At 39.1% G+C, this 11,908-nt stretch overlaps 1 protein-coding gene across 1 annotated transcript; it reads left to right on the top strand.

Moving 5' to 3' along the window:
- The first annotated feature begins 9,966 nt into the window (after positions 1 to 9,966).
- LOC106363133 lies at positions 9,967 to 11,685 on the top strand. The gene has a single exon (XM_013802927.1). It carries the CDS (start codon positions 9,967 to 9,969, stop codon positions 11,683 to 11,685), a length of 1,719 nt encoding a protein of 572 aa, XP_013658381.1.
- Positions 11,686 to 11,908: the final 223 nt, after the last annotated feature.

Raw genomic sequence — 11,908 nt, 5'->3', positions numbered from 1 at the left:
TGAGTTTTAATTTATGTTGTGGCTGAGTTACTTTTCTTTTATGGCTGGTTTATATATGTAGTTTCGTTTATATATGCAGTTGTGGTTGAGTTACTTTCCGCCAATCTCCGAAAACCTAGCTATAAGAAGTGTGCATTCCGAGGAGAAAAGACAAATTCATTCCAAAAAAACCAAGATCGACAATTGTGGGATGTATTTAATTAAGTTTGTTTGTGATTTTATACCAATATTTGGATAATCTAATTCTTTTTCAGATCTGAGTGAGAGAAAATTGAACAAAAAGAAAATGAAGGAGATGAAAAGAAGTGAGAGATTCAGCAGAGACGACACAGAGGAGTTCATTGAAGCTTGAATACATGGACGAATACCGGAATGGTGCAGAAAACCTGTATTTTTGGTTTTCTTTGTAAGAAACATAACTCACCCATGTATTGTGTTTGATTTATGCTATGTTTACACTACTCAGCCGTGTCGTTTATATATCTCAGCCGTGTCGTTTACATAACTCAGCCATACCTCAAATATACTCTAAAATCAAAAAATGTTTAGATAACTCAGCCGTATCGTTTAGATAACTCAGCCGTATCGTTTATATAAATCAGCAATACCTCAAACATACCCTAAAATCGGAAAACTGAATTCAAGTACTTTAAAAAGTTATATTGAAGATCATCTTATCAATATCAAGTGAATATAAATCAACTGAATGTGTATAGTTTCTTAAACTTCAAGTTGAGACTTTAACTTGATCTTGAGATATATGTTCTCTTACAATCACTTATACAATTCTGACTTACAAGACTCTAACTTTAATCTTTTCTTAAATATAAATCTCAAATCATAAACTATAGAATTATAAAGTTATAAAAAATTTAAAGTTTATCTTTGAACATTAAATCCAATATTTTTATTATTATTTAAATTTTAAGGTTTAGGTTTAAAGTTTACGTTTATAGTTTTGAGTTAAACTCAAATTTTAATCATTTAAAAAATAATAATCTTTAATTTAAAGTTCCATTTTAAATTTTGATTTAAACCCGTAACTACATTTTTTAAGTTTAAGCAATTTTTAAAACAAATTGAAAAGAACTAAAATTACAAATTATATTGTTTTTTCATGACCATTGATTGATTTTAGTCTAAGGGTTCAATATTTTCAATATAAAATTATAATATTTTATAATGTATTAAAATTTAAACTACAAATATTAAATATAAAATGATAAAGTTAAATATTTTCAAAACATTATCGCAAACCATATCTATTTCGAACCTTTAACCCTGAACCTTGAACCACATACTTTGACCTATACCATAAAACATTAAACTTCAAACTTTTTTAAAAAATTAATTAATCATCTACCATAAATTCTAACTACAAATGTTAAAACTCTAATATTTTTGTTATTTAAAAATATAATCTTAAATCTTAAATCGAAACCCAAAACACTATATACCAAACCCTAAACTCACTCAGTTATATACCCTAAACTTTAAACTTCATATTTAAACCATACATAAAAAAATCAACACATAATCATAAAATTCAAGTTTTAAAATTTTAAATTTATCAAAAATACACTTTAATATAAAATATAATTTTAACCATCAAAATTAAAACATTAACCATTGATTGTTTTAATCTAAGGGCTACAAATCCATCTAGTGGTTATCTTCTAACTTCTTTCTCATTGGTTAGATTTTTTAGTACAAGGATTACAATTCTTGACCATTGATTAGTTTTGATCTAATGGTTTAAAATACATTTTTTTCTTCACTTTCTCTCTTTTAGTTGACGTCTCCTTCTCCTTTTCTCTTTCTTTCGAGAGTTCTTTACAGTTCCAGATCTTCTTCATCTCTCTCACTTTCTGTCTTGTAAACAAGAGAGATTCATACATTATCATTCATTTCTTATGCCTTAGTATATCTGGTTTGCAAATCTTAGAAGTGAGAGAAGAAGAAACGTCAAAGAAGAAAATAAGATTGTTGGAGAAAAAGAAAAAGTGTTGAAGAAGACTGGTCTTCGCCGTCGTCACGGATATTGAGCTCGTCGCCATCTATACTTGCCAACGTCGTCCTTTTTTCTGTTTCTCAGATCCATTTTTGCCGGTCTCCATCTTCACCGTAGTCACCACTACCACAGCTTGTCACCACACTGGTCACCTCTCTCTCTTTCAATCTCTCTCGCTCTTTCTCTGTGTTTTGAATTTGTTCTTGTTACTAGAAGAAGGTGGATAAGGCAGATGAGCTTGATGGTGGAGGAGATAACAAAATCATTGTGTGGCTTGAAGACGTCGGAGCTCTCATGGTAACGAGACTGCGGTGGCGAAGGAAGAAGACAATAATGACCTCCCGGCTCTCGTGATATGGAAGAAACACGCGGTGGTTTTGTTAGGTTTATATTTTGTCGACACGGCTGCAAGCTTTTTTGTTTCTAGGTTATAGATTAGGGTTGGTTTATAATTAAACTCAGCCGTAAGGTATGAATAACTCAGCTGTAAGTGTGCATAATTCAGCCTTAACGTATCTGAATGGTATAAGCCAGTCGTAACGTTCCTATAACTCAGCCGTTAAGTGTAATATGTTTCGCGACGTTTCGTATTTTGGGCGGAAAAAAAATATTTTGGGCGGAAAAAATCATTCATTCAACTCTGAACACATATTAAAACTTTAATATTTTCTTAAATTTAAACTTCAAACCCTAATCAATAGAACTATAAAGTTATAAAAATTATAAAGTTTATCTTTTGAACACAATATTAAAACTTTAATCTTTTCTTAAATTTGAACCTCAAACCCAAAACTATAGAACTATAAAGTTATAAAAATTATAAACTCAGTCGTAACGTATGCATAACTCAGCCGTAATTTGATTATAACTTAGCCGTAACGTATGCATAACTCAGTTGTAAAGTATGCATAACTCAGTCGTAACGTATCTGAATGGTATAAGCCAGCCGTCCTATAACTCAGCCGTCAAGTGTAATTTGTTTCGCGACGTTTCGTATTTTGGGCGGGAACAAAATATTTTGGGCGGGAACAAACTCATTCCTTCAACTCTGAACACAATATTAAAACTTTAATATTTTCTTAAATTTGAACCTCAAACCCTAAACTATAGAATTATAAAGTTATAAAAATTATAAAGTTAATCATTTGAAAACAATATTAAAACTTAAATCTTTTCTTAAATTTGAACTTCAAACCCTAAAACTATAAAGTTATAAAAATTATAAACTCAGCCGTAACGTATGCATAACTCAGCCGTAACGTAAGGATAATTCAGCCATAACGTATGTGTTTGAGACTTAATGTATGAACTAAAGTTATCATATTCAGATGACGCACCATCTGAGTCATCAAACATATAAACTCAGCTTTCAAATTCATCATCTTCTTCGTCTTCTCTCATTTTCTTTTTTTTTTTGTTCAACTCTCTTCTTTTCTTACAATTTACGGGACTTAGCTTCTTCATCTCTCTCTTTGAGTCTTTTTTCTTCTGCAAGACGGCGAATCCAATGAGAGAGGGAGCAGCAGGATATAGGACAGCCATACATGAAACTGGAGGAGAGGAAGCTTCTTCTTTAACTGATCACCATCGAAAACGATGACGACTGTAGTAGATCTGTCTCAGATTTTCAATTTTTAAAAATCTATGTTTTCAGAACCAGTTGCGGAAACAATAATTACCAGAACCATAAGATCTCAGAGAAAGATAAAGAATAAGTTGAAGAAGATAGATAAAAAAGATGAAGAATGAAGAATAACATAGACCCTTATTTTATTGTTGTAACATTAGTGATGACATGGCAAATCCGAATTGATGACATGGCGGATGACATGGCGGATGACATGAAAAATCAGTTAGTCAGCCGCCAAACGGATATATAACTCAGCCTAAATAAATCAGCCCTCATGTACAATGCAAGTCAGCCGAAACGTGGATATTATTTCAGTAATTAATCTTTCGCTAATAAATCAGCTGTAATTAGGATGAAAAATGTCATGTCAGCCATATCGTCAAATAAATCAGCCATCAAACAAATGATATTCTAGTAATTAATCTTTCGCTAATAAGTCAGCCGTAAATAAGCAGAGTTTACTATTAATCCATCCAATGACGGCTGATTAAATATAACTTAGCCGTAACAACATCTCATAAGTCGGCCGTAAATTCAATAACTCAGCCAGTCGATGTTCATTAACTCACCCGTGGAAACATAAGTCAGCCGTGTCTTAACTACAACTCATCCAAATTTTACAGAAATCAAACCGCCGATGTATAAGTCAGCCGTAACTTGTGTACGTAAGTCAGCCGTTATCCCATATATCAGCCAGATTTCTGCAAATCAGCCATAACTAACGGCTGATTTATGTTCTTAAGTCAGCCGCGTTGTTTAATTCAGCCGCAACATAGCAATAACTCAGCCGTAACGACGTATATAGCTCTTTACGGCCGACTTAATGAAAACACAGAACCGAATTCCTACTTGGCACCGGGTTTTTGATTACGTGGCATTAAAAAGTAATGACATTTTTGTAAATACGTTTTTTCTCATAACGTAAAAAAAAGGCACACTTGGTATTTAAAAAATGTCAGTAATAAAAAAAAAGATTTGTATGGTTCTAGTCAATTGTCCTAAAATATTTTATATTTGAGTAAACTTCCCTATAATAAATAGACTCTATAATATAATAATAATTATTAGTAAAAACATCTTTAAACTATGGATGAAAATGGGTCAAATCCATAGTCTATCAACTCTCCTAGACTTACCCTTTGGCTTGTCCTCAAGCAAAACAAACAGGCAGTCTCTCTGAAAGAGGTTTTAAAAACAGCAGAGACTCACATGATTTAAAACTTAGAATCATCACCTCTACAATATTGCAATCCACATCTAAGAAGTCCTAATCACAAAAGCACATTGTGGGAACCGAAATTCGCACTGTCGATTTCCGTTTAAATAAGGAAACTAGGAAAACCCTAATTTCCCAGAGGACCCGGATATCTGCTAATTACCACACGTCAAGCAATCAGAACACGAGAATAACAACGATAAAAATAAGAAATCGAAAAAGAGAAGCAAAGAAGATCTTATTTCCGAATTTGCGTATGAGCGTTTACAACAAGGTATAAGCCTGGGCTCGAGAGCTGTCAGCGAGATTCCTAGTTCTAGCGACCCTAAGACGGCTAAACCTAATTGAGTCGCAGCTCGAAATAACAAAAACGGAAAATTGCCTAAATTGCTCTAAGCGCTAAGTTTTCTCTGAAAAAGTTCCCCCTCCATGCTCCTCGCCTAGGACTTCTTATATACTAGCTCCAAGGTCGGTTTATGCTTTTACTCTTCTGCCCCTAAGCCGTCAGAGCATAAAATGGAGATATTCCATTTTTCCCGATCTTCACAATTATCTTCAAAACTTCCATATTTATCCGCGGAAACTTGACATTTATCCTTCCTTGTGGGCCAAGCGTAAACCATGCTGTGGTTTACGGGCTTTTGGTTAGGAAATCGTAGGATGGGTCTCGAGTCGTGTTTTAGGTACCTTTGGGCCTTCTTCCGACACGACACGTTTACAACGAATTTTCTGCGGTTTCTAATCCGCGAAGTTTGATCGATGATTAGAATAGCGGAAAACATGGACTGAGCTTGCTACGGTCTTCGGGAGATAGCATTCGAAGGTTTGACGAGAATGCATGGATTGGTGTCGTATCGATGTTCGGAAGGGTTCAATCGCTACACAGCGACCGAACTTTGGCTCGAGCCCGATCGTTACGTAGCGACTGAGCGGGACAAGCGCTCGGTCGCTACGTAGCGACCGAGCTTTGGCTCGAGCGCTCGGTCGCTACTTAGCGACCGAGCTTGGCCGAGCTCGGTCGCTACGTAGCGACCGAGCGGGATGAGCGCTCGGTCGCTACGTAGCGACCGAGCGGGACGGGCGTTCGGTAGCTACGTAGCGACCGAGCCTTGCCGAGCTCGGTCGCTACGTAGCGACCGAGCGGTACAAGCGCTCGGTCGCTACGTAGCGACCGAGCTTTGGCTCGAGCTCGGTCGCTACGTAGCGACCGAGCGCTCGGTCGCTATGTAGCGACCGAGCTTTGGTTCGAGCTCGGTCGCTACGTAGCGACCGAGCTTTGGCTCGAGCTTGGTCGCTACGTAGCGACCGAGTGGGTCGGACGTTTGGTCGCTATGCATCGGCCGATATCGGCCCGGACTTGGTTGCTACGTAGCGACCGGACGGCGTGTATGCGCAGTAATTACGCAACGACCGAGCCTGGTTTGTTTGGTTTGACTCTTCAAGGATACTTCTTCGTAAAAACTTCGTATTGGTTATATTTTACGAAAGTTGTATCCTTCTTTTTGCTATCTCTTTCGGAAACACGATCTCCGAGGATTTTCGGGTGGTAATTCCGTCGTAACCGTTTTTGACCCCAACACACATTATACCATATCCTAGCTTAGCAACCAAATTCATCTAGCCAACAACTTAGCCAATCTTGTCTTTCATCCCCCTCTACCAAACTCATTTTTTAGCATAAAATAAAAGTGAAGGCTTTACCTTGGGAGTATCGATCACAGGATGCAAGGATTCTCAAACAAGTATCTGGACATGCAGGTAAACATTAGTTCCTATCCTCTCTCTCTACTAATTTTCTCTCTTAGTCAAAGTCTGCTTATATGAAAGATCATTGACCAAGATTGGACAGGCTTCCATGAATCAAGCCTTAATTGTGGTTGCCACCAAGTCCTGTTCACTTCTTTTTGACCTATATCCTAGGATTATTTGTGAAGCAAGCCTTAGTGGTTGTTTATACACTAAAAATGAATCCTTGCTACTGTTAAGTTAACAGTGGTAATTGTAATATTCAATCCAGAGGACCAGTTTACTCTTTACTCTTATGAGTTCAATATTAAGCTGGGAAACAAGTGGGGTTTTAAAATCAATGGCGACGCAAGTAACTAGAATACCTAGAGTTCAAATTCGATTTAAATGAAAGCCGGCTTAGGGTTGTTCATCGGGTGTCAATGCGGAACCAAACAACTATTCAAGTGCAATGAGGTGCAGTCTAGAACTCAGATCACTCGGCTAGAAAAATCCACTATCGTGGACTTGTTCCCTTTGCTGATCGGTCTTGAGTCCTAAGCTCTCACTTGTAACAAGACGCGATAGCAAGCCTTAGAGATCAGGTCCGATTAGTTCACTTAATACCCTAATATCTACTCTCGCTGATTAGGGATATGAAGCCCATTCAATATATGTCAATTTATCTCCTAAGCGGTTAGCTCGGTGATTAAAATTGAGATCGAACATTAAGTGATCAATTCAATGAAAGCAGTAAGAACAATATGAATGAAGAACAATTAAAATCACTTATTTGCTTTTAGCTCATGCGACTGACACCCTAAAACCCTAAGCAAGCTTAGCCGACTACTCAATCATAAAGCAAAGTGATACATACATGATTTCTGAATAATACTGCATATAAAATAAAGTAGAAAGACAAGGGTTCAGGATGATCTTCTCGTGAAAATTAGAGATGAAGCCTTCTCCCTTAGAAGTTGCTAAATCGCCAAAATAGTTCTAGGTTTCTTGCCAAAACAGCCTAGTCAAAAAGAAATGATAGGATAGGCTTTTTATATGGAGGCGCCGGTGGTAAAGAGAGAAGAGATGAAATCTAGGGCAAACTTCCAAAATCTTGGATGTTTCCTTAGTGATCGGGAACAGTCAGACGCTTGTTCTCTTCGGGAACAACCTTCGGATTGGTCTGACTGGCTGTTCTGCGTCGGATATTCCAAAATGACATCTTTCTTCACGGAACTCTCTTCTTTGCTCTTTCACCTGCTCCAAACCTAGAATGATATCAAATAAGCACGAATTAGGACTGAGAATTAAATCAAAGCACACATATAATGGTATTAAAAACACCATATATCAGTTCCCCCAAACTTAGATCCTTGTTTGCCCTCGAATAAGGCCAAGCCTCAAGAGCAGGGAGAAAGGTTTAAAAGAGTGAGAACTCGCTTGTCCTCAATAACCATACTCTTACCACACATCTCTGAACCATACAAGCTGTAGACTCAGACCACACACCCTTATCAGAACACCCACGATCGCTGTTCGAAAATCAGCTCCATACTCTGTATCTCATACCTGAAAAAAGGTACACTATCGAGACAAAACTCCTTAAATTCAATTAAGAACAGCGTGAGCTTCTCATCACAGGCACTATTCAGGGTAGACGGGCTAGGTAAGGAACAGACTATTTCATGGTGGAGCTAAGAGTGTTTAGGGGCTACCAATTTTAAGTGGATGCAGGATATCACGAAAAATAGCAGGAGAGGACGGATCCATTGATGTCCACAGCCCTTACTCGTTTCTGCTTCACGGGTGCAGTTGTTCTCTCCTTCAGATAAACCGTGGGACTGTTATTCAGTTCTTGACTTCCTTTGCCTACTCCTCAAAAATTGGTACCAACTCCTTGCTCAACCTTCCCAGTGGCGTGTATTTTTCGGATTCACCTTCCCCATCTCCATCACCATAAAAACAAAAAAAAAATATATATATATATTTTTCCTACAAGGTGATGTGGTTGCGAGGGAGAGGCAACATAATGAATGTTTTGCAGCCACTGGTGGTATATTCTTTTGTTTCTCACTGGTCGCCATTGTTCCTCTGGTTAGAACATGCACCCATAGACTGTTCTCTTGTTAGAGCATGGTCTCATCGACTGTTCTCTTCATGCTTGATCTCTCTTCTCTGAATGTATGGCATTAACGAGTAAGATGCTGCGTCGATCCTTTCCTCTCCGACCCTTTTGCACATATCTGCACATATGACACTGAAAAACATAGTGCATGAGGGTGAAAATAAAGGCTTAGGCGCAAGGTGAGAACTAGCTAAAGATGAGCTAGCCACTCAGGATCTGCAAGATTGGTAAAAAGAGTAAGAAGTCCTGAGTGTAAGTCCCGTTTCCCTGATCTAGTGCCCATAACAAGAAGAATTTCAGTCAAGATTAGATTCAAGTTAGGTGGAGTTGAGTCTACCCAGTGTAACCTGATCGGTTGAGAGCTTCTAGAGAATCAAATGAGATAAGTCAGGGGTGTTCCAGGTCCAAGTGGGGGTCTTTCATCACTTCTAAGGTCACTGGATAAGAATGTTAGAGCACGAGGTGGTTAAAAGATTATCACAACACAAGGTCCTAATACCCACAAGAGTTTTAGCTGACTCGATCCTAAACTGACTCAATAAAACATCCAAATGACATAGGGACTGACTCAGAAATAAAAACATAGAGTAGCAGCACACAAACAAGTGCTTCCCCAGACTTAATTCACACCATCCCTGGTGTGACATCAAATCGGAGTCAGCCAAATACACAGAAAATAGATAAAGAGTCCAGATGGATAAAACAATTGATAGAGAAAAGTCCTGGTGGATTCAACCGGACTCGCCGCTCTCAACTGGATCAAGCGAACGTCTGTTTCGCGATCGATGAACCTCCTCAGTTGAAGGGTCTATTCCCATAGTGATGTAGCACACTTCCTATACTATGTTGGCTTTGGTTTTCTTTTACTTATTATCTTAAAAGTTTAAATAAGTGTTAAGGCTTTTTATTTCCTTTTATTTTGACGATAAGGATTGGTGTTTTTCCTTAAACCGTCATAGTTTAGTGTTTAGCTTTGCTATATATATGTCGTTACCTTGGCTTTGTAAGGTACGACTTTTACATTGAATTAATTTTAAGAGTTTTATAAACTCTGACCTTGTTCTCGGATAGAGCTTCAACTCTCAACGATCTCAAGAAGGCTTGAATCCTAGGCATTCTCAGAATCAATTGGTTTCTTGCGTTATCTGTAGCTTGCGCTACATTAGTTGGTATCAGAGACTTTCGGTTTTTGATTTCTTAAATCGAGACCTTCGATCTTTTCTACTTCCGCACACTCATCATACCTCTTAATCATCATCATGCCACCACAAAAACAAACACCAGAAGAACAGCAGGAGGAGCTCCGTGCGACTCTCGAAAATTTCACAACCACTCTACGTGAGACTCTTCTCCATGCTGTTGAAACAGCCCTTACAACGGTTATTCAACGTCAACAACAACCACAAGACAATGCAGCTAACCAACCTCGCGAAGATGACACAGACGAAGATTTAGCCGACAATCTGTTCGCCAATGAAGAACCACGCAATATCCGAAACCAAGTTCGTAATGTCGCTCCAGCTGAGCATCAACTCAACCGACGAGAACATCAGCCGGAAGAAAGACGTTGGGATATGGGATTTCACGTGGAGATTCCTGAATTTAACGGCAATCTTAACACCGAAGAATTCTTGGATTGGTTAAGTTCTATTGAAGAAATCTTGGAATATAAACGTGTTCCGGGAGATCAATGTGTCCCTTTAATCGCCTCACGCTTTAAAAATAGAGCCATGGCATGGTGGCAACAGATTAAAGAATTAAGACATCGTGCGGGTAAACCACGCATAGATACATGGGAGCGACTCAAGAAACATATGCGCCGGGCATTCTTACCGTACAACTACGAGCGCACCCTCTATAATAAACTCCAAACTCTCCGTCAAGGATCTCGTTCAGTAGACGAATATGCAACAGATTTTTTTCTTATGGTAGCTCGAACCATACTCGCGGAAACGGAGGAACAGCTGGTCTCCCGTTTCATAGGGGGTCTACGCTTTCAGATTCAAACCGCGTTGCAACAATTCAACCCCACCACAGTCTCAGAAGCTCACCAGCGTGCCTTGGCCATGGAGCTACAATTCCGCTCCTCCTGGAATTCAGGAACTAACAGAGCGCGTAACGGGTCTCAATCCAGTGACTCAACAACGGCAACTGATGCCACCCAACCACGATTGTCTTCAACTCGATCAGCTGAAGCACCAGCAACAAATACAGAGACAATTGCTCAATCTCGACCTGCTCGAACAGGGGCCCTCCGTTGTTTCACATGTGGAGAAACCGGGCATAGACAAACAGCATGTCCCAATCAAAATCGTCGTGGTCTCTTGAATCAAGATATTAATCTTGAGGATGAACCAAAATATGATGAGTATGACTCCGACTCGCAACAAGAACCGGAAATCGAACTCATCGCCGGTGACACAGGCGCTCATACGTTGGTCCTGCGACGTAACTGCCTCTTACCACGCTCAACACAAGAGTCATGGTTGCGATCAACGTTATTCCGTTCTACATGCACCATTAATGGAAAAATATGCAAACTCATTATTGATTCCGGGAGCTGCACGAATGTACTTTCGGCATTGGCAGTAAAGAAACTCGACCTCAAAACCGTTGCTCACCCTTCTCCCTACAAGCTCGCTTGGCTTAATAAAGGAATCGAGATCACAGTGTCTCGCCAAACTGAGGTATCTTTTTCCATCGGATCCTATCTCGACACAGTGTGCTGTGATGTGGTTCCTATGGACGCTTGCCATCTTCTTCTCGGACGTCCTTGGCAATTCGACAAGGACGCAACGCATCGTGGTAAATCAAACACGTACAGCTTTGAGTTCAAAGGTCGCACAGTCACTTTGCTACCCTCTCCGGAACATCAAACTTCTGACGAATCCTCATCATCAACGGCGACCACATCAAATACAAAACCGGGAACAACATTACTCATGCTTCCAAAAGCCGAGTTTGAAGCTCAGGTTTGAGAATCAACAGAGTTTTGGGCGCTGGTTACTTCACCAATCACAACACCTTCTCATTCGGACACACCTCAAGAATTCTTACCATTACTAGAAATGTTTTCAGATGTCTTTCCAGCAGACCTCCCAACCGAGTTACCTCCTTTACGGGACATACAACACCATATAGACCTTATGCCGAATGCAACTCTTCCCAATAGACCACATTACCGTATGAGTCCTCAAGAAC

This window comes from Brassica napus, chromosome C6 (genome assembly GCF_020379485.1).
Source record: "Brassica napus cultivar Da-Ae chromosome C6, Da-Ae, whole genome shotgun sequence".
NCBI classification, from domain to species: Eukaryota; Viridiplantae; Streptophyta; class Magnoliopsida; order Brassicales; family Brassicaceae; genus Brassica; species Brassica napus.
This window is presented reverse-complemented; position numbering and strand designations above follow the sequence as displayed.

Bases quoted from the DNA above. Each gene is read 5' to 3' on its own strand.
- LOC106363133 (XM_013802927.1), top strand. From the start codon at position 9,967: ATGCCACCACAAAAACAAACACCAGAAGAACAGCAGGAGGAGCTCCGT.